Source organism: Hyla sarda, chromosome 5, assembly GCF_029499605.1.
Source record: "Hyla sarda isolate aHylSar1 chromosome 5, aHylSar1.hap1, whole genome shotgun sequence".
Taxonomy (NCBI): Eukaryota; Metazoa; Chordata; class Amphibia; order Anura; family Hylidae; genus Hyla; species Hyla sarda.
In genome coordinates this window covers 329,212,093-329,234,245 of record NC_079193.1, presented here as the reverse complement: position 1 = coordinate 329,234,245, position 22,153 = coordinate 329,212,093, and the positions used below count along the sequence as shown (strand labels likewise).

The following is a 22,153-nucleotide window of genomic DNA, read 5'->3' as shown; positions in this document are numbered from 1 at the left end:
TCATCAAGATCCACTAAAGTAAGTTACTTTTGTAATTGATGACCAATGAAGTCGTAAATTTGCTTGTTGGGAGACAAGTCTGGAGACGCTTCAGGCCATGGTAGCACATTTATACAACATAGGCTTAACACAGCAGCACAATTAACAAGCGGCCTTGTGTTGAAATGTTGAATAAAGGCTCTTAGAACACTTCCATGAAATGGCCGTACCGCTGGTTCCAAAACCAAATCAATGTAACATCAAGCTGTTAGTGTACATGGAATAATGACATCTCCTCATATCAGAAATACTTCAAGTATTAGTGATAATTATCACCAAAGTAATGAAAGAATGAAAATCAAAATCGATATTTGATAGTTGGATCAATAAATAGCCTTGAATCTTAAAGGGTACCTCTCATCAAATAAACTTTTGATATATTTTAGATTAATGAATGTTGAATAACTTTCCAATAGCATGAAAATATGCTTCTTTCTATTGTATTTTTCCCGATCAGTCCTGTCAGCAAGCATTTCTGACTCATGCTGGAGTCCTAAACACTCAGAGCTGCCAGCCTGCTTTGTTCACAGCCAAACAGACTGTGAACAAAGCAGGCTGGCAGCTCTGAGTGTTCTCCTTTGTGAACATAGCAGACTGGCAGCTCGTAGTGTTTAGGACTCCAGCATGAGTCTGAAATGCTTGCTGCCAGGACTGGTAGGGAGACCCCTAGTGGTCATTTCTTCAAAGTGGAAAATTAAATAGAAAGAAGCATATTTTTTAATAACATGCAATTGTAAAGTTATTCTGCATACATTAATCTATAATATATCAAAAGTTTTTTTGATGAGAGGTACCCTTTAAATTAAATCAGACAAAAGGTAATCTGTGTACAATAACCTTTTGCTTAGTTTTTATTCTTAATTTTATTATGGCTATTATCAATTTAAGTGTTTTCAATTGTACTAATTGGAAATAATAAAAAATTTCATTCCATACCAATGGTATTTGTTTCATTGGACACAACCCTTATTTTTCACGTTTCCAAATATCTCCAGGGCCTTCGTGGTAGCTGCTATAATCACATTGTTTATTTTAGTAATATCAAGAAAAATATGTGAGGAAATACAAAGAAACACTCAAATCGTGACTAATACAAATGCAAACAAGCTAAATTACTTACCTGCACTCCATCTTTCAGTTTCAGTATGCACTCCATAGTGTTGATGGTTATCACGACAGACTCTGATCCGAGTTTGGTCCATGGTACATGAATCCTTAACTCATGTATGTGACCACTGAGAAAAGTGAAGGGCAGCTTAAGCTCCTAAAAAAAAAAAAAAAAAAAATTCAATAAAGTTTACTTGTAGAGACCTTTTGCATTGTATAATTTTTGATTTCATACTGAAAGAGGGTATTTCAGTCCTTTATAACCAGACACTTTTCAGTCATTTTGACAAGTGGTGGCTTTGCATGAAAAACATGAGGATTAGCCCTACGATAATCCTTGTGTTTATTCACCAGTACATCCACTGCACATCCGCAGCAGAGTGTTAGGCTGGGATCTCTGCCACAGATCCTTTGGAAAATATATGCTGGATTTGCCAAAGAAATTCTGAATGTGTGAACATACCCTCAGAATGACAAGATGTTTAGTACTAAAGAAATTTGTTAATAAGTTAAACCCTAAAAGGGAGAGAACCCATCAATACTTTTAGTGATGTCCTAAAAGTCAGAATACTGTTCTACATAGATGTCCAGTGTGAAGCTCCAGAGTTCAGACGTCCCATAAGATAAAATGTAAAGTAACATTGACTGATGAGCACCAGGTCAATGATAAAAATATTCACCTCTTCAAATGAAACTTCTGGATCCTAACATAGAATTAAGAAACAGAAATAAGATTTGTATGTGCTTCACTGAAGATTTTCTTTGGCACCCTCACAGCATAATCCTTATTAAAAATGTTATGTCTACTACCTTATCTAGAACATTTGAAAAGTCCAATTTCCCTCCTCCCTCCTAAAATAATACACATCGGATACTTGACACTGCGCTCAGTGCTTCCAGCTCTGTGTTCCTGTTCCAGCATTTTCTAATCTTATTTTCTAGACAATCTGCATACAGTCATTACGAGCCTGTGCTGGAAAAAAAAAGTAAATCCTCATCTCATTACATTTATACTAACACTGGGCACAAACAGAGGTCAACATGTGTTAGGATCCCAATGATGGCTCCATTATGGTCAATTTTTTGCTTCCCCCATTTACCTCTATCTAATGGCTCTGTCAGGTTTCTGGTTATTTTACCCTTAGCATACTACAAAATCTGAAAAAAGCATTAACATGTGTGAATAGAGTTTTACATTCCTGCCACACTGGAAAACCTTCTCTTCAGACAAGATCATGAGGATTAAAGGGGTACTCCGCCCCTAGACATCTTATCCCCTATCCAAAGGATAGGGGATAAGATGTCAGTACGCCGCGGCCCGCTGCTGGGGAGCCCCGGGATCCCCGCTGCGGCACTGCGCTATCATTACAGCACAGAGCGGGTTCTTTTCATTTGGCTTTTTTTTTTGTGCCAGACGGCTCCAAACCATGTCAAAAGCACAAGTGACTCCACCGGGTCATCACCAGGTCCCAACAGATCCCACTGAATGTGGTCCATCAGGGATCTAGTAATTTACTAGAGAATAGTGGTGCATGCACTAGTTCTTTCTCTGCTAAACGTATGTCGCTTTGATGCTATTGCCAATGGAGCACCAAACGGAAATGTGAAAGAGGAATCAGTCGGTTCTGGGCTTGGCCTTTGCCAAAGCCAGACATGTTTTAGCTAGCTCCAGTCATAGCTAGGCCTACAATCATAAAGGCCACATATGTATCAAGAAAGTTTCTTGGGAGATTTATCAAAACCTGTCCAGAAAAAAAATTGCCCATAGCAACCAATCAGCTCGCTTCTTTCATTTTTAACAGGGCCTCTGCCAAATAAAAGCAATCTGATTGGTTGCTATGGACAACTTTTCCTCTAGACAGGTTTTGATAAATATTCCCCTCTGTCCTTTAGTCTAGTTGCAGTCCATGCTGCAATGACTCATTCTACTTAACTCAGGGGTCTCAAATTCAAATTATCTGGGGGCCACTGGAGATAGCGGCTGGGTGAGGCTGGGCTGCATGCCCCCATCATGCGCCCCTCACATAATGCCCCCATCATGTGATTTTACAACTTTGCTCCATTCACTTCAAAGTAACTGAGCTTCAGAACCACACCCAACCTGAAGGCAGACAAGGAGCGTTTTTTTTTTTTAAAGAAATTAGCTGTGTTTTTCCTATTCCTGGGTAACCCCTTTAACTTCCATGGGCATTTCAGATCCTACAACCTACTCCAAAACTATCGAGATCTGGAGACCGGCTTGCCAAAAGTCTCATGAACTTGCAAGGAATTTTCAGCAAATGCAGCATCTGGAGATCGCGGATCAGAAGCGGCTGTTTTTTATTTTATAAAAGTTCCACCTCTTTGGCAATGTTCTTAAAGCCCTGGACAAGCCTTTACAGAGAACATATCAGGCCTTCAAACATATGTTTTAGTAAATATTTTATTCACCATGAAATAACAATGTTGGGCTTTTATAGAACTCTGGGACACATTATTGCAAATGTACAAGCAACACACCACAATTATTACGTGTTTTAGACACCTTTTGCTCAAAAAAAAGCTTTAGACACTTTTTAACCAAAAAAAGCATGGCTTAGCCCAAAAACTGCTGTGTAACAATGAGGATACCTCAATAAATGAGCAATGTGTGAACACTGTCACAGAGTGTGTAGAGGCAAGGCCACATATGGTAACATTCAGTTGTCTGTCTGTGTCTTCAGGAGGAGTAAACAGAGGAATGGTACAAAACAGGACAAGACAAGATTATATAAATAGTTATTCCATGGGAAAAAAATAAATGCAACACCTAAACAACACAATGTAACTCCAAGTCAATCACACTGTCCACTCAGGAAGCAACACTGATTGACAATCAATTTCCCATGTTGTTGTGCAAATGGAACAGACAACAGGTGGAAATTATAGGCAAGTAGCAAGACACCCCCAAACAAGAATGGTTCTTCAGGTGGTGACCACAGACCACTTCTCAGTTCCTATGCTTCCTGGCTGATGTTTTGGTCACTTTTTAATGCTGGCGGTGCTTTCACACTAGTGGTAGCATGAGACGGAGTCTACAACCCACACAAGTGGCTCAGGTTGTGCAGCTCATCCAGAATGGCACATCAATGCGAGCTGTGGCAAGGTTTGCTGTGTCTGTCAGCATAGTGTCCAGAGCATGAAGGCGCTATTAGGAGAAAGGACAGTACATCAGGAGACGTGGAGGAGACCGTAGGAGGGGAACAATGCAGCAGCAGGACCGCTACCTCCACATTTGTGCAAGGAGGAGCACTGCCAGAACCCTGCATGTGTCCACTCAAATGGTCAGAAACAGACTCCATGAGGGTGGTACGAGGACCCGACGTCCACTGGTGGGGGTTGTGCTTACAGCCCAACACCGTGCAGGGCGTTTGGCATTTGCCTGAGAACACCTAGATTGGCAAATTTACCACTGACCCCCTGTGCTCTTCACAGATGAAAGCAGGTTCACACTGAGCACATGTGAGAGTCTGGAGATCTCCAGAATGACCAGTTTGGTGGTGGGTCAGTAATGGTGTGGGGTGGAATTTCTTTGGGGGGGGGGCGCACAGCCATCCATGTGCTTGCCAGAGGTAGCCTGACTGCCATTAGGTACCGAGATGAGATCCTCAGACCTTGTGAGACCATATGCTGGTGCGGATGGCTCTGGGTTCCTCCTAATGCTAGACCTGCTAGAGGCTGGAGTATGTTAGAAGTTCCTGCAAGAGGAAGGCATTGATGCTATGAACTTGGCCCACCCGTTCCCCAGATCTGAATCCGATTGAGCACATCTGGGACATCATGTCTCGCTCCATCCACCAAAGCCATGTTACACCACAGACTGTCCAGAAGTTGGTGGATGCTTTAGTCCAGGTCTGGGAGGACGTCCCTCAGGAGACCATCTGCCACCTCATCAGGAGCATGTCCAGGCATTGTAGGGAGGTCATATAGGCACATGGAGGCCACGCACACTACTGAGCCTCATTTTGACTTGTTTTAAGGACATTACATCAAAGTTGGATCAGCCTGTAGTGTGGTTTTCCACTTTGGTTTTGAGTGTGACTACATATCCAGACCTCCATGGTTTGAAAAAATTGATTTCCATTGATAGTTGAATGTGCTGACAACAAAATCACACAAAAATTATGTAAAGACAAAAGTATTTAATACGATTAGTTCATTCAGATCTAGGATGTGTTGTCTTAGTGTTCCCTTTATTTTTTTGAGCAGTCTACATGTCAGCACAGAGACAATCTAACACACAAGATCTGGACTTGAAAATGGTCTTTTCAAAGAGGTGGTCTTTTCACTGTATTCTTATAAGAGTCGCATAAAATTGCACATGTAAGATTTTCTATAATGCAAGATTGTGTTGTACTTTCCATGTTGGCGATCGTGCATGTCTCCAAATCTGTAAACTTTTTAAAAATGAAGGCAAAAAAAAAAACAAGTAGGAAAAATGCACCTGAATGGGTACTCCAACAGCAAATAAAAATGCTGCAGAAGCATATAATATTGCTTACTTGTCTGGCCCAGTTCTGAAATCACCAAAAATGGATTTGTATTATAGGTGTGTAATCATCTACTCTCATTACCTATTGGATGAGTAGTTGTTCAGTACTACAATTCCCAAAATGCACTTTTTTCCTTCAGCTCTTCATCACAATCCAGCCACCCTGCCTCTTCCCACTTGCACAGAACTCCTGCTCTGCAGTCAGTAAATGTACAGAACCAGCTGGATTAATTTTTTGCCTGATCCTCTGCCTGTTACATTTTTCTGCACAGGGCAGCCTGCTGTAAACACACCTCATTGTTCCCTAATGTCCCCAAAAAAATATATATGTAAAAGAAAGGGGGAAGGTGAAGTAGATTGTAGGAGCTGGTAAATGGTGACGATATCATTCAGGGGCTGCAGAGGATGAAGGGTCATCTCTGAAGAGAGGGAGGAGCTGGGGAGATGCTGGGGGGGGGGGGGGGGGGACAATAAAATACTGACAATAAAAGGACTACACAAATTTCTGTCATGAAAAGTTTAACCAAAAAAATACTGAAGCTAGTACAGTGGTCCCTCAATATACGATGGTAATCCGTTCCAAACGGACCATCGTTTGTTGAAACCATCGCATGTTGAGGGATCCGTGCAATGTAAAGTATAGGACAGTGGTCTACAACCTGCGGACCTCCAGATGTTGCAAAACTAAAACACCCAGCATGCCCGTTGGGTTTAAATTATAAACCCAACTTTCTGTTATTACATCAGTAGGGAACTTGCCAATGGATGAACTATGTGAAGCAAATACCAAACTACACAATGTACCTGTTCAAGAACATCCAGTTTTAATTCCAGTTTGCTAAGGACAACATCTCCACCCCAGAGCGACAGCTGCAGGTCCGATGGCTTCAGGTTCTTGATGTAACGATTTACATAGCTCATTAAAATTGGAGTCACATAGGACTCCAACATGGCTAAAAACTTCCAGGAGCAGCCGTCTTCTTACCTGAATTTAGGGGAAAGAGAAGGAAACAATGTAAAGACTGCAGTGAATTATAACGCAGAATAAGGGAGATGTCTTCTGTGTCTTAGAAGGAAATATGGGGTAAATAGAGGGGTTTCCCCAATTGGATTCCTTTTTCTTCAGACTTGCTCTAAAGAATCGGTTAGACCCCCACACAGACCCATCTGGCACACCAACTGACTTCAGCAGCATATTTCACCCTCTATTGTCGCAGGATTTTGCCGCAATGTTGAATACAGATTATCTCAATTAACAAGGCTAATCCATGCCCTGACATCCTAACACTTTTTTCATGCAGTAAAGATACACGAAAAAAAACTGAACAATATTAGTCATAATTTATGTATCAGTAAAGAGTCTTAGAAGAAACACATCAACAGACTTAATTGTAACACACCCACCAAGGCATCGATAAGACATTAATATAAGCTGCAGAACCTGTTGCTGGATGTTATCATCATCATTATGAGCAAAAATAACACTGGGATGTATTTCATTGCTTTGATCACAACAAAAATTACCATTAAACCATGCCTGCCATTTCAGGTAAGTTTTCAGGATGCGCTGTCATGTGTGTACACAAAGAGTAGCATTATTTGTCCATATAACTTGTTTATAGCATTTTTTTTACCAGTTTCCTCTCCGCAGACTTCAGCTCTTAATTTGCACTGTCCCTGAGCTAGTGGGAGCCTCTATATCTCCTATACACTGCTTACACAGAAAAAAATAAAAATAAAAGATGGCCCATAGAAAGTAATTTAAAAAAAAGCAATGCTGACGATAGCCTTTAAGACATTACTTTCATGGAAAAAAATACAACTTTTGACAGGTCAGGAGACCTCAGTCTGTGTCTCAGCACTAGATACAGACAGGTGAAGCACGCAGCAGTGCACTTCACTACTTGGTCCAACACTCAATCCGTCACTTTGCAGATGATGGGCACCACAGACTATAATGGAGCCCATATCCTGCAATTGGCATCCAGACGATGTGCTGCTGTGCACTTCACCCAGTAGGGGCGTGGACATAAAAAAAAAAAAAGAAAAACTACTTGTCCAAGGGACTAACATGTAACACCATCTACTTGTCCTTCATGAAAATCCACTTGTCCTGATAGACAAAATAATTTCAACCAGACCCATATGATGCTTGTTTGTTGCATGATCAATTATACTTTTTAATGACACCTTTAATTTTGCCATTACTTATGCTCTGAAACAAAAAAAATGTGAGGTGAAATTATTTGTTTGCCATTCACCTTGTGGTCAAATTTACATGTTATTTTAATACTTTAGGTTGCCTGATTACAGCAATACCAAATTTGCTTCGTTTTTGTCACGTTTTACTAATTAACATTTTTTTTTTTTTACTTTTTCATTTTTGAAAAAAAATTCCTGACCCCTATAACATTTTTATTTTTCTGTATACTGGGCTATATGAGGGCTATTTTTTGGGCTATAATATGCTGTTTGTATCGGTGCCATTATGGTATTGATTGGACTTTTTGATTGCTTTTTACTTCATTTTTTCTGGGATATGATGTTATAAAAAAATGCAATTTTGTGGTATGGAATGGGTTATCCACCATAAGGCGATTTTACTACGTACCTGGAAGACAGTAATGTACATGCTTAGGAAGGATCTGTGCTTGTCTTGGGGCTAAATGGTATTTCCTGTTTGAGTTTTCTTCTTTGCCTACAAATCCCATAATTTAATTTTCATCCCTCCACACATCAGCCACCCCACCCATTGAAACATAAATGAGCTGCATCCATTCAAAAGACCTATGGTTTTAGATCAGGGTGCCTACAACTGTTGCATTAGTTGCAGATTGATCTCTCTCCCACCAAGCAATCCCTCCACCCATTGAAGCAGACAGGCTCCCTGTCATCAGCTGACTAGTGATGTCAGGTCTCGGCCGCATTTCAACCTGGGAAAAATCTGAGAAAACAGTAATTTTGTATGCTGTTAAAAATACCGTCACACACAGGTACAGACACTATACTATGAACTACACTAACTTTTCAGCCCCTGTAGCATTGTCAAATAAAAAAAAAATTCCTGGAATACCCCTCTAATATGGAAGGGGTTAATGTGTGTTTTTAAACTTTTATTAAACTTAGATACAGGTTATAATAAAATGTATATGTATTTGGCTCGGAGTAAAAAAAAAAAATTATAATAATTGGGTGAGATTCTGTTTTAAGTGTTATTGTCAAAAAAAATTCAGGAATGTCACACAAACATGTTAAAAGTACGTTGAGGTCTCAGTTGTGAGAACATTTTTTACTTCATTTTTTTCTGGCATATGATGTTATAAACATAAAAAATGCTTTTTTTTTTTTTTTTACGGAATACATGATATATAATGTTATATTTTAATAATTCGGACAATTACGCACGCGCCAATACCAAATATTTTTAATTCTATTATGTTTACATATTTTTATATGGAAAATGGGAAAGGGGGGGGGGGGGTGATATGAACTTTGAATATGGAAGGAGTTAAAGGGGTATTCCAGGCAAAAACTTTTTTCGATATATATCAACTGGCTCCGTTAAGTTAAACAGATTTGTAAATTACTTCTATTAAAAAATCTTAATCCTTCCAATAGTTATTAGCTTCTGAAGTTGAGTTGCTGTTTTCTGTCTAACTGCTCTTTGATGACTCACGTCCCGGGAGCTGTGCAGTTCCTATGGGGATATTCTCCCATCATGCACAGCTCCCGTGACGTGACATCATCATTGAGCAGTTAGACAGAAAACTTCAGAAGCTAATAACTATTGGAAGGATTAAGATTTTTTAATAGAAGTAATTTACAAATCTGTTTAACTTTCCGGAGCCAGCAGGCTCAATCAAATGCAGATCCACAGGGCAGCCATGGATGCAGAGGTAATATCTCTGGCTACCTCCACCGTGGATCACTCCCCTGCAATTGCACTGCGGGGGGAGGGGGGGGGGTCAGGGGGGTCCATCCACTCCATTAGACCACCCAGGATGGTTAACAGGTCTCTTTAGACACCACTGCCAACTTTGACAGCGGCAATCTAAAGGGTTAATAGCCAGCCGCAGCGATCACCACATTCCGGGCTATTAGAAGCGACCCCCGGCTACTGAAGTCAGCTGGGGGCCGCCGCATATGGAGCAGGCTCGAGTCGGGAAACCGCTCCATACACCCTGAGCGCCGGTGTGAGGTGCAGACTTGCATCCCATGCAAGTCTGCATCCGCTCCTCCCGGCAGTCTGCACCTCACACCGGCATTATAAAAATAAAGGGGGAAGTCGGTCCGTCCCTGCTTGCCCGATACAGGGCTAAATGCATGAAAAATTCCCCTGACCGGCGTGCCTGGAACTACATGTCCCAGGTGTCGGGCGATAGGATTTCCACATCCCTGCCCAGCTATAGCTAGCTATCATGGGGGTCTCACAACTGAGACCTCAACAAACTTGACATGTCTGTGTGACATTCCAGAATATTTCTTTTTTTATGACAATAACACTTTAAACAGAATATGTCCCCAATTTTTTTTACTCAGAGCCAAATACATATACGTTATTCAAACCTTTAACTAAGTTTAAAAAAAAGTTAAAAAAACACACATTAACCCCTTCCTTATTAACCCCTTAACGACGCAGGACGTAAATGTGCTACTTAATGCACCAGGACGTGCATTTACGTCCTGAGCATAACCGCGGGCATCGGAGCGATGCCGGCATCATGTGCGGCAGGTCCCGGCTGTGGATCGCAGCCAGGGACCCGCCGGTAATGGCGGACACCCGCGATCCCACAGATGTCCACCATTAACCCCTCAGATGCCGTGATCGCGATCACTTAACAGGATGATCGGCCCACCCGCAGCGCTGCCGCAGCGATCCGATCATCATGCACGGCAGACAGAGGTCCCCTCACCTGCCTCCGCTGTCTTCCGGGAGTTTCCTGCTCTGATCTGCCTTCCTGCTGACCAGAGCAGAAGATGACTGATAACCCTGATCAGTGCTATGTCCTATACATAGCACTGAACAGGATTAGCAATCGAATGGTTGCTATGAATAGTCCCCTATGGGGACTATAAGAGTGTAAAAGTAAAAAAATAACGTAAAAAAAAATGTGAAAAACACCCTCCCCCCAATTAAAACGTAAATTGTCCCACTTTTACCACCAAAAAGTGTAAAAAATTATTTTATATACATATTTGCTATCGCCACGTGCGTAAATATCCGTACTATTAAAATAAAATGAAAATGATCCCGTACGGTGAACGGCGTGAAAAAAGAAAAGAAAAAAAAAAGTACAAAATAGCTGCTTTTTTTTTATATAACATTTTATTCTAAAAAAATGAATAAAAAAAATGTTATAAAAGTTTTGTATAAGCAAATATGGTATTAATAAAAAGTACAGATCACGGCGCAAAAAATGAGCCCTCATACCACCGCTTATACGGAAAAATAAAAAAGTTATAGGTCTTCAAAATAGGGGGATTTTAAACGTAATTTGGTTAAAAAGTTTGCGATTTTTTTTTAAGCGCAACAGTAATAGAAAAGTGTATAATCATGGGTATCATTTTAATCGTATTGACCCAGAGAATAAAAAACACGTCATTTTTACCATAAATTGTACGGCGTGAAAACCAAACCTTCCAAAATTTGCAAAATTGCGGTTTTCTTTTTAATTTCCCCACACAAATAGTATTTTTTTTGGATGCACCATACATTTTATGGTAAAGTGAGTGATGGCATTACAACGGACAACTGGTCGTGCAAAAAACAAGCCCTCATACTAGTCTGTGGATGAAAATATAAAAGAGTTATGATTTTTTGAAGGGGAGGAGGAAAAACGAAAGCGTAAAAATAAAATTGTCTGAGTCCTTAAGGTCCAAATGGGCTGAGTCCTTAAGGGATGTTTAACCTTCCAAACCACAAAATTGCATTTTTTTTATAAAATCATATACCAGAAAAAATGAACTAAAAATCAATCAAAAAGTCCAATCAACATCAAAATGGTACCGATACAAACAGCAGATTACGGTGCAAAAAATTAGCCCTCATACAGCCCAATATATGGAAAAATAAAAATGATATAGGGGTGAGAAACTGGCAATTTAAAAAAAAAAATACTAAATTTAGAATTTTTTTAAAATTAGTGAAACATGATGGAAACTAAACAAATGTAGTATTCCTGTAATCAGGGTGACCTACAGAGTCAAAATCTCATGTTAGTTTGACCATAAGGTGAATGGCGTAAAAAAATAAAAAATTAAAATTCAAATTACAAAACTGCATTAAAAAAAAAATATTAATAAAAATTCACATCACAAATGATTTTTTTTTTGTTTTAGAGCATATGTTATAGAAAAATTTAAGCTGTCAATACAAAGTATTGCTATTATAGGGCAAGGAGGAAAAAAATGGAACTGCAGAAACTAAATAAATAAAACCAATAAAGACCTTATTTACATGCTATTTTGGTTAAAATTATTTTGTACCAGGACAATTGAATCGTCATGAGGCACAAGTAGTGTTTTTATTTTTTTATTATTTTTATTTCCACACCCCGGTGAACTTCTAATGTGTCTGGACAACGTGAAGTTATCAGATGAGAGTGATGCTTTATACTGAGCAGCATTACAGCTTAGTATAACCTTTGAGTAGTATAGGGACAAAACTGGACCAACAGAAAAGTACAGACTCTTGGTGTACTTCAATATTCCTGATTTCACACAGAGCACCAGCTCTCTACATCAGTCTGCAGTTTACTCTATCACATTCACTGCATCAACATTTGTCTCATGTATTCTAACCCTTAACATATGTCGAGCACTCTGGAACCAAAAGTGTTATATATTATAATAAAGGATGTGCCGATACTGGTATCGATCCCAATAACGGACAACAAATACTTTTACTCGTGAAAATATCCCCGATAGTTAAACAAAAAAACATCCCTTTCACCTTCCCTGCGCTCTTGCAATGAGGCCTCTTCATTGTTCTCTGTTATACGGAGTGGTGCAGGTCATGCTGCACAAGGAAATCATTTCATTGTGAAGCAGGACCTGCACCACTCCGTCTTGCAGAAGGTCCTACACCACTCACATAGAGAAGGATGTAGTAGCCTCAGAGCGGGAGCAGTGGGAAGGTAGAGCTGGGCGGTGTGAGCAAAAATGTGTATCACGGTATTATTGTAAGTGATGGCGGTTCCATAGTATTTAACAGTATTCCCCCCATGTGTCCTGGGCGCCGCTTCTCTTCCAAAACCCCCCCCCCCCCAATAAATTATCAGCTGCGCTGTCCCCACATCATGTCACCGCAAGCGCTCCTCTGCTCATCCTCCTATGAGTTGCGGGCCGCAGGCACTAGAAATCTGTACTGGACTACAAATAACTTTCCCGGACTCTGGTACCATCTTCACTGTCCTGCACTGCGGTCCCCTTGCTGCTTACTTGGGACAGGAAAGTCAAAGAGCCGCCAGCCTATCATTGGCCGGGGCGGGACATCATTGCGGCCAGTGATAGGCTGAGCACACTGTCATGTATGAAGCTGGCCTACTCCTCACATGACAGTGGGCTCAGCCTATTAGCGGCTGAGGCGGGACATCGCTCCGGCCGGTGATCGGCTGACGGCTCTGTGACGTTCCCATCCCCAGGACCATGAGGCCGATGACGGGGAACATCAGAAGGTGAGTTAAAGTTTATTTTGTTTATTTTTGCAGCCTGGGCAACGTTATTTGTAGTACAGTACAGATTTCTAGCACCGGCGGCCCGCAACTCATAGGAGGATGAGCAGAGGAGCGCTTGTGGGTGACATGATGTGGGGACAGCGCAGCTGATAATTCATTGGGGGGGGGGGGTGGTCGGAAGAAAACCAGAACAGCACTCGCGGGTCACATATGATTAGTTCCCCAATGTGGGGACAGTGCGATGCGGTGGATAATTCACTCATACTATGGGGGAGGGGCCCAACCAGTATTGCGGTATGGGCAAAATTCATACCGTTCAGGAAAAAAAAAATTAAGTATTCGGTATGAACCGGTATACCGCCCAGCACTATGGGAAGGTGAGCGGAATATTTTTTTATTTAATTCTGGAGGAGACTCCTTGAAGGCATCTACCTAATAGGAAGTTCCTTGACTACCTACCTACTTGGAGCTTCAACCTAATAGGACAATTCCCTACCTACCTATCTTTTGGGTGGTTATACTTAAAAGAGGATTCCTTACCTATCGGGGGCCTCTACCTGAAAGAGGAGGGTTCCCTACCTACCAGGGGCTTAAATCTAATTAGGGGGATTAACTACCTACTTACTGGTGACTCATACCTAATAGAAGGAGATTACCTACTTACTTGGGGCATAAGCCCTAATAGAGGGCTTATCTACATATATCAGGCTTCTACCTAATAGTGGTGTGGGATTACCTACTAGGGGCTTCTACATAATGAGGGATTTCTTCCTCATGTGGTGGGAGGGCGAGGGCTTTTATGAGGGGCCTAATTGGGGAGAGGGGTATTAGCTACCTACTGGTGTCATCTACCTAATTGGAGGGAGGGGGAAGAGATTAGCTACCTAACTACTGAGGGCATATATCTTAAATATGTAATAGTCATATAGAGAAGAAAGGTGACCTGGCGCTGCTTCTTCACACACTTATAGAGTAAGTCTCATTCGACACAATCATGCAGCTCATCTGTCTGTGCATCGGTACTGGTGGTGCTAAACTTGTATAGAATGCAGTTCACTGTATAATCGATAGTAGGAGAAAAAGACAAGTGAATTCACCACTACGGATGCTTTTTTATTTAAAGTTCCATTCGGAAAACATAGACAAGGGTTACGGGGGGGGGGGGGGGAACAGTGACGACGCGGTGTTCGGCGGGCTACGGAACCGTTTCGCACAAACCTGTGCTTCTTTAGGCCCCTAAGAGTCCTGGTCCCCCTGCACCCTTGTCTATGTCTTCCGAATGGAACTTTAAATAAAGAAGCAGCATACGAAGTGGTGAGTGCACTTGTCTTTTTCTCCTACTATCGATTATATCTTAAATATGAGGGTCTCATGCTCAACTTTCGCCTGAGGTTTTACTAAGTCTAGCACCACCTCTGCTTTCACATGACCCAAAAAAAAAAAAAAAAAAAAAAATTTATATATATATATATATATATATATATATATATATATATATATATATATAGAGGTTTCGGTGAGTACTTGGAAAATAAAAAGTATTTGTCCTGGTAATGGGACATCGACAATAAAATAAAGAAGACACAGACACCAGTATAACTGCACACTTTATGAAACTATGTATGTAAGGTATATGGTCCAAGACACAGATTAAGTCATTATTCCCTTATGCCCCTTTCACAATACATAATGACTCCGTTTTCGAAGTTCCGTCAGAAAATCGTCAGTTACACAATCCTATACGGCCGTTAGAAAATCCCATTATAGTCTATGGGATTTTTCTAACAGCCGTTTTAACCCGTTATTAATAACGGCCCTTATTTTGTGACGGAAGATAGTAACGGGAGAAATAGTTCCTGAACTATTTCTCCCGTTACTATCTTCCGTCACAAAATAAGGGCCGTTATTAACGGGTTAAAACGGCTGTTAGAAAAATCCCATAGACTATAATGGGATTTTCTAACGGCCGTATAAGATTTTGTAAGTGCCGATTTTCTGACAGAACTTCGAAAATGGAGTAATTATGTATTGTGAAAGGGGCCTTACCTGTGAATAACCAGCTGTTGCAAAACTACAACACCCAGCATGCCCTGACAGCCTTCGGCTGTCAGGGCATGCTGGGAGTTGTAGTTTTGCAACAGCTGGAGACGAGAGCCACAGATTGGCAAATATTGGTGTCATGTAAGCACAACGCGCCCAATACAATACCAACTTTAATGTTCAGTCATGACTTTCATGGAGAAAGTAATCTGAATGGACACAATGGTGGTCTGCTCTGATATAACACCAGAAAGCGAACAGCGTACACAGCTGTCCTGGCTGGTAGGTGGCTGCAAGGAGCAGAGGATTCCTGTCTGACAGGACACGCTGGGCTTTGTAGTGGCGGGAAAACAAGCTTGCCTGATAAAGCGTCAGCCGCCGGTTACCTTGGTAACCCCGCCCGGACTATCACCCCCACAGCGGCTACACTACGAGCTCTGAGGCACAGCAGTAACGTGTGAGTTGGAGACTTACACCGGACACCCGCAGCTGCCACCCGCTCCCGGTACTTCCACTGCCTGCCCCGAACAGCGTGAGCTTCTACCCACACTTCCGGGTATGTGGTGTAAGGCGGATTTGACGTCATATAAACATACAGCCCGCTGCCGGAACTTGAGTCCGGGTCATGTGACGTGTTTACTTGTCAATCACCCGAGAGGGGCGGGGTGGGGAGGAGACAGGGTAAGAGTGGGCGGGGTTATGTTTATATATTTGTGCTCAGTGATCCACAGCCTGTGGCATCTCCAGCCGGTGCAGAACTACAATACCCAGCATGTCCTGACAGCATGCTGGGAGTTAAACTTTAGCTGTGAGGGGAGGAAGAGTCCTGCACCTTAGAGTGTACCCGTCAGATCCAACAAAATTGTTATTAATATATCACTCAGTACCTAATCCTGACCATGTACATCTAATTTTTATGTCTAGAACCTTTATTTATTTATTTTTTATTGCACTTTACCCCCTTAAGCACCAGACCAATTTTATTTTAGCATTTTCGTTTTTTCCTCCTCACATCGTAACTCTTATATTTCCATCCACAGACCCATATGAGGGCTTGTTTTTTGCGTTACCATTTGTACTTTTTTAATTACATATTTTACCATAAAATGTACGGCGCAACCAAACAAATATTATTTATGTGGCAAAAATTGAAAAGAAAACCGCAATTTAGCAAATTTTGGAAGGTTTTGTTTTCACGCTGTACACTGTCCGGTAAAAATGACATGTTTTCTTTATTCTGTGGGTCGATTCGATAAAAATGATACCCATGTTTTATGCTTTTCTATAATTGTACCGCTTAAAAAAAAATCTCAAACCATTTTAACAAAATTTGTACGTTTCAAATTTCCCTATTTTGACCACCTATAACTTTCTCATTTTTCCGTATATGGGGCGATATGAGGGCAAATTTTTTGCGCCATGATCTTTAGTTTTTATCAGTTCCACTTTTGCTAAGGTTTTACTTTTTATACATTTTTAATAAAAAAATTTTGGAAGAAAATGTGACAAAAAAAAAAAAGCAGCAATTTTGGACTTTGTTTTTACGTTTACACCGTTCACCGGACGGATAATGAACAATATATTTTAACCCCTTCATGACCCAGGGTTTTTCCATTTTTGCACTTTCGTTTTTTCCTCCTTACCTTTAAAAAACCATAACTCTTTCAATTTTGCACTTAAAAATCCGTATGATGGCTTATTTTTTGCGCCACCAATTCTACTTTGTAATGAAATCAGTCATTTTATCCAAAACTACAGAGAAAAGGAAAAAAAATTCATTGTGCGACAAAATTGAAGAAAAAACATAATTTTGTAAATTTTGGGGGCTTCCGTTTCTACACAGTACATTTTTCAGTAAAAATGACACTTTCTCTTTATTCTGTACCCTACTTATCTAGGTTTGTTTTTATTGTACTACTGGAAAAAATCATAACTACATGCAGGAAAATGTATACGTTTAAAATTGTCATCTTCTGACCCCTATAGCTTTTACATTTTTCTGCGTATGGGACGGTATGAGGGCTCATTTTTTGCGTCGTGATCTGAAGTTTTTGTAATGATTGGACTTTTTGATCGCTTTTTATTCATTTTTTCATGATATAAAAAGTGACCAAAAGACACTTTTTTGGACTTTGGAATTTTTTTGTGCGTACGCCATTGACCGTATGGTTTAATTTATTATATATTTTTATAATTCGGACATTTCCGCACACGAATATACCACATATGTTTATTTTTATTTACAGGTTTTTTTTTTAAATAGGAAAAGGGGGGTGATTCAAACTTTTATTAGTGAAGGGGTTAAATGATCTTTATTAACTTTTTTTTCCCACTTTTTTTGCAATGTTATAGCTCCCATAGGGACCTATAATACTGCACACACTGATCTTTTACATTCTCATAGGAAACCAGTGATCAATGATTCTTCCGCTTGACTGCTCATGCCTGGATCTCAGGCACTGAGCAGTCATTCGGCGATCGGACAGCATGGAGGCAGGTAGGGATCCTCCGGCTGTCATGTAAGCTGTTCGGGATGCCGCAATTTTGCCACGGTGATCCCAAGCAGCTCCCTGAGCTAAACGGCATTAGTTTACTTTCACTTTAGACGCGGCATTCAACTTTGAACGCCGCGTCTAAAGGGTTTATAGCGCGCTGCACTGCGATCACTGCCGCGCGCTATTAGCCACGGGTCCCGGCCGTTGCTAGGTGTCGGGCCCGACCCGGTATGACGAGGGGCCACGCCGTGGCCCCACGTTATAGAATGGGAGCCGACCCATGACATACATGTATATCATGGGTCAGGAAGGGGTTAATAGTTCAAACTTTTACGCACGCGGCGATACCAAATATGTGTATTAATTATTTTTTTATGCTTTTTTGGGGGTAAAATGGGAAAAACGGACGTTTTACTTTTTTATTGGGGGAGGAGATTTTTCAATTTTTTTTACTTTTTTATTTTACATTTTTTTACATTTTTTTAAACACTTTTTATGTCCCCATAGGGGACTATTCATAGCAATTAGTTGATTTCTAATACTGTTCAGTGTTATGTATAGGACATAGCACTGATCAGTATTATCGGTGATCTTCTGCTCGATCGCAGACCAGAGCAGAAGAACCCGGGAGACAGCCGGAGCCAGGTGAGGGGACCTCCGGCCGCCATGCTGGACGATCGGATCCCCGCGGCAGCGCTACGGGCGATCCGATCATCCATTCAAAGTACCGCACTGCCGCAGATGCCGTGATCTGTATTGATCACGGCATCTGAGGGGTTAATGGCGGACATCCGCACAATCGCGGGTGTCCGCCATTACCAGCGGGTCCCTGGCTGCTGATAGGAGCCGAGACCTGCCGCGCATGATGCGAGCACTGCTCCGGTGCTCGTGATCATGGCAGCGCGTAAATGATCGTCATGGTGCGTTAAGTACCACGTCACCATGACGTACATTTACGTCCATTGTCGTTAAGGGGTTACAATTTTTTAATTTAGCTCACTAGTCTGAATTCCTCTCAAATGGAGGGGGTGTGGTCTCACTGTGCAGGTCTCCTCCCCCTCCCTTAGTATGCTGTCTGCTCACATCTCCCCTAGCATTATCAAAACTACAACTCCCAGCTTGTCCTCACTGACAGTAGCGGGACACAAGATGACAGTGGGAGGATTTTTCCTCCAGCTGTGAGCCCTGCATTCACAGCTGTCAATCAAGGAAGTGTGTCCATGACATAGGTGATGATTCATGGACACAGCAGGATTAGTATGTGTCCAAGCAGGCAGGGGGGGCAGTTGTTTGACTGGCTTTTTTCAGTATGAAATACTGATATTTTAAAATAAAAGTAATTGCAAAACCTATTGGTTATACATACTTTACAACATATCAAAAGTGTTTGTATCTGACAGTGCCCATTTAACCCCTTAAAGGGGTTCTTCAGTGCTTACACATCTTTTCCCCTATCCAAAGGATAGGGGATAAGATGCCTGATTGCGGGAGTCCCGCCGCTGGGGACCCCCGGGATCATGCACGCGGCACCCCATTTGTAATCAGTCCCCGGAGCGTGTTTGCGTGTTACAGGCGACCACCGGGCCGGTGGCATGTGACGTCACAAACGGGGTGCCGCATGTATGATCCCGGGGGTTCCCAGCGGCGGGACTCCCGCGATCAGGCATCTTATCCCCTATCCTTTGGATAGGGGAAAAGATGTGTAAGCACCGGAGAACCCCTTTAAGGACCAAAACAATTTTCGTTTATGCACTTATTTCCTCCTCTCCTTCCAAAAATCATAACGCATTCAATTTTGCAACTACAGACCCATATAAGGGCTTGTTTTTTGTGTCACCATTTGTACTTTGTAATGCCATAAATCATTTTATAACAAAATCTATGGTGAAACCAAAAAAAAATATTTCTTAGGTGAAATTGAAAAAAAAAAAAAAAAAGCCATTTTGTATCTCCTGGGGACTTCCGTTTTATGCAGTGCACTTTTCAGTAAAACTTACACCTTATCTATATTCTGTAGGTCCATACGGTCACAACTATACCCTATTTATGTAGGTTTTATTTTACTAAAAAAATTATAACTACATGCAACAAAATTTGTATGCCTAAAATTGTCCTCTTCTGACCCCTGTAACTTTATTTTACCATATATATATATATATATATATATATATATACACATATATATATATATATATATATATATATATATGCTGAGCCAATAAAAATTACAGACCACGGCGCAAAATTTTTGCCCTATTTAACATATATATGTATAGGTTATATAGGGCAAATTTTTTACGCCGTGGTCTGTAGTTTTTATTAGTATCATTTATATTTTGATGGGACTTTTTTATCGCTTTTTATTTTTTTATGCAATATGAAGTGACCAAAAGTGCGCAATTTTGAAATTTGGTATTTTTTATGTGTATGCCATCGACCATGCGGTTTATATAACCTTATATTTTAATAGTTCGGACATTTACGTACACTATTGCACCACATGTGATTATGTTTATTTTTTATTACATTACTTTATTTAAAAAATGGTAAAAGGTGGGGGGATTCAAACTATTATTAGGGAGGGGTTTATTCACTTTCCACAACCAGGGGAGGACTGACACGTCGGGCATTTGGGCAGTGCCCGAGGGCCCAGGTCTCAGGGGTGGGGTAAACGCTGCTGCCAGGTGCTGTTTTTTTTTTTCTTCTGGCCCCCGGCCACCAACCTATCATCTACCAGCACAGCATTGTTCAGTCTTTTGCAATCAAAAGACTCCATATATAAGTCCCTATGGAGACTAAAAAATTATGAATAAAATATTTTAAAATAAGTTAATAAAGGTGAATAAGCCCCTTTCCTAATATAAGTTTTTATCACACCCTTTTTCAATTTTTTTAAATAAAAATAATGTGAACAAAAATAAGCATAAGTTGTATCGCTGCATGTGAAAATGTCCAAATTATTAAAATATAATATTAAATTAAACCATACGGTGAACGGAGTATGTATAAAAAATACCAAAGTCCAGAATCGCAGATTTTTGGTCACTTAATATATGAGAGGGGGAAAAAGCGATCAAAAAGTTTTATCAAGACAAAATTTATACGGATAAAAACTACAGATCACTGCGTACTGTATACGAAAAAATTTGAAAGTTATAGGGGGTCAGAATAAGTTAATCTTTAAGGAAAAGTTCAGTGGTAAGAAATTTCTGCAGGATAGAGGATAAATGTCTGATTGTAGGGGTCCAACCATTGAGATGCCCCGCAATCTCCTTTATCGGCCCGGCTAAGCTGCTGTGTGTGACGTTTTGCACACTATAGGTCAGCTTGTACAAACATGCCCTGCCTACGGCCTCTGCCTACTGCCTACTGTCCAGAGTAGGAGCAAATCCCTATAGCAAACCTATCCTCCTCTGGACAGTTTCTAAAATGGACAGATGTGTCAGAAGAGAGCACACTGGTCAGACAGAAAGGAAATTCAAAAAGAAAAGAACTTCCTGTGGAGCATACAGCAGCTGATAAGTACTGGAAGGAGTAAGATTTTTAAATAGAAGTAATTTACAAATCTGTTTAACTTTCTGGAACCAGTTGATTTTAAAACAAAAATGTTTTCCAGTGGAGAACCCCTTTAAGTCCAAAATGGGCTGTTTCCTTAACCTCTTAAGGACCCATGACGTACGTGTATGTCATGAGTCTGCTCCCGATCTATAACGCGGGGCCACGGCTTGGCCCCGCATCATAGCGGCCGGGACCCGTGGCTAATAGCGCGCGGCATTGATCACGGTGCCGCACTATTAACCCTTTAGACGCGGCGTTCAAAGTTGAACGCCGCGTCTAAAGTGAAAGTGAAACCATGCCGGTTAGCTCAGGGAGCTGTTCAGTATCGCCGCGGCGAAATCGCAGCATCCCGAACAGCTTGCAAGACAGCTGGAGGATCCTTTCCTGCCTCCTCGCTGTCCGATTGCCGAATGACTGCTCGGTGCCTGAGATCCAGGCATGAGCAGTCAAGCGGCAGAATCATCGATCAGTGGTTTCTTATGAGAAACCACTGATCAATGTAAAAGATCAGGGTGTGCAGTTTTATAGCCCCCTATGGAAGCTATAACACTGCAAAAAAAAGTGAATAAAGATCAATTAACACCTCTCCTAATAAAAGTTTGAATCACCCCCCTTTTCCCATAAAAAAAAACTGTGTAAATAAAAATAAACATATGTATCGCCTTGTGTGGAAATGTTCGAATTATAAAAAATATATCGTTAATTAAACCACACAGTCAATGGCATAC

The 22,153-nt window shown here is 41.0% G+C and overlaps 1 protein-coding gene across 5 annotated transcripts in view; it reads right to left on the bottom strand.

The window, feature by feature from the left end:
• The window catches only part of VPS13B (vacuolar protein sorting 13 homolog B), a 1,225,788-nt gene extending 1,209,818 nt beyond the window's left edge, over positions 1-15,970 (bottom strand). For all 5 annotated transcript variants that reach the window (XM_056522379.1, XM_056522375.1, XM_056522376.1 and 2 more), the window contains exons 1-3: positions 15,847-15,970; positions 6,461-6,641; positions 1,160-1,303 (exon numbers count right to left, since the gene is read on the bottom strand). In XM_056522379.1, the coding sequence (XP_056378354.1) occupies positions 1,160-1,303; positions 6,461-6,607 (291 nt within the window). In that variant the 5' untranslated portion in view covers positions 6,608-6,641; positions 15,847-15,970. The remainder of the gene's footprint in view (positions 1-1,159; positions 1,304-6,460; positions 6,642-15,846) is intronic.
• Between the last annotated feature and the right edge of the window lie 6,183 nt (positions 15,971-22,153).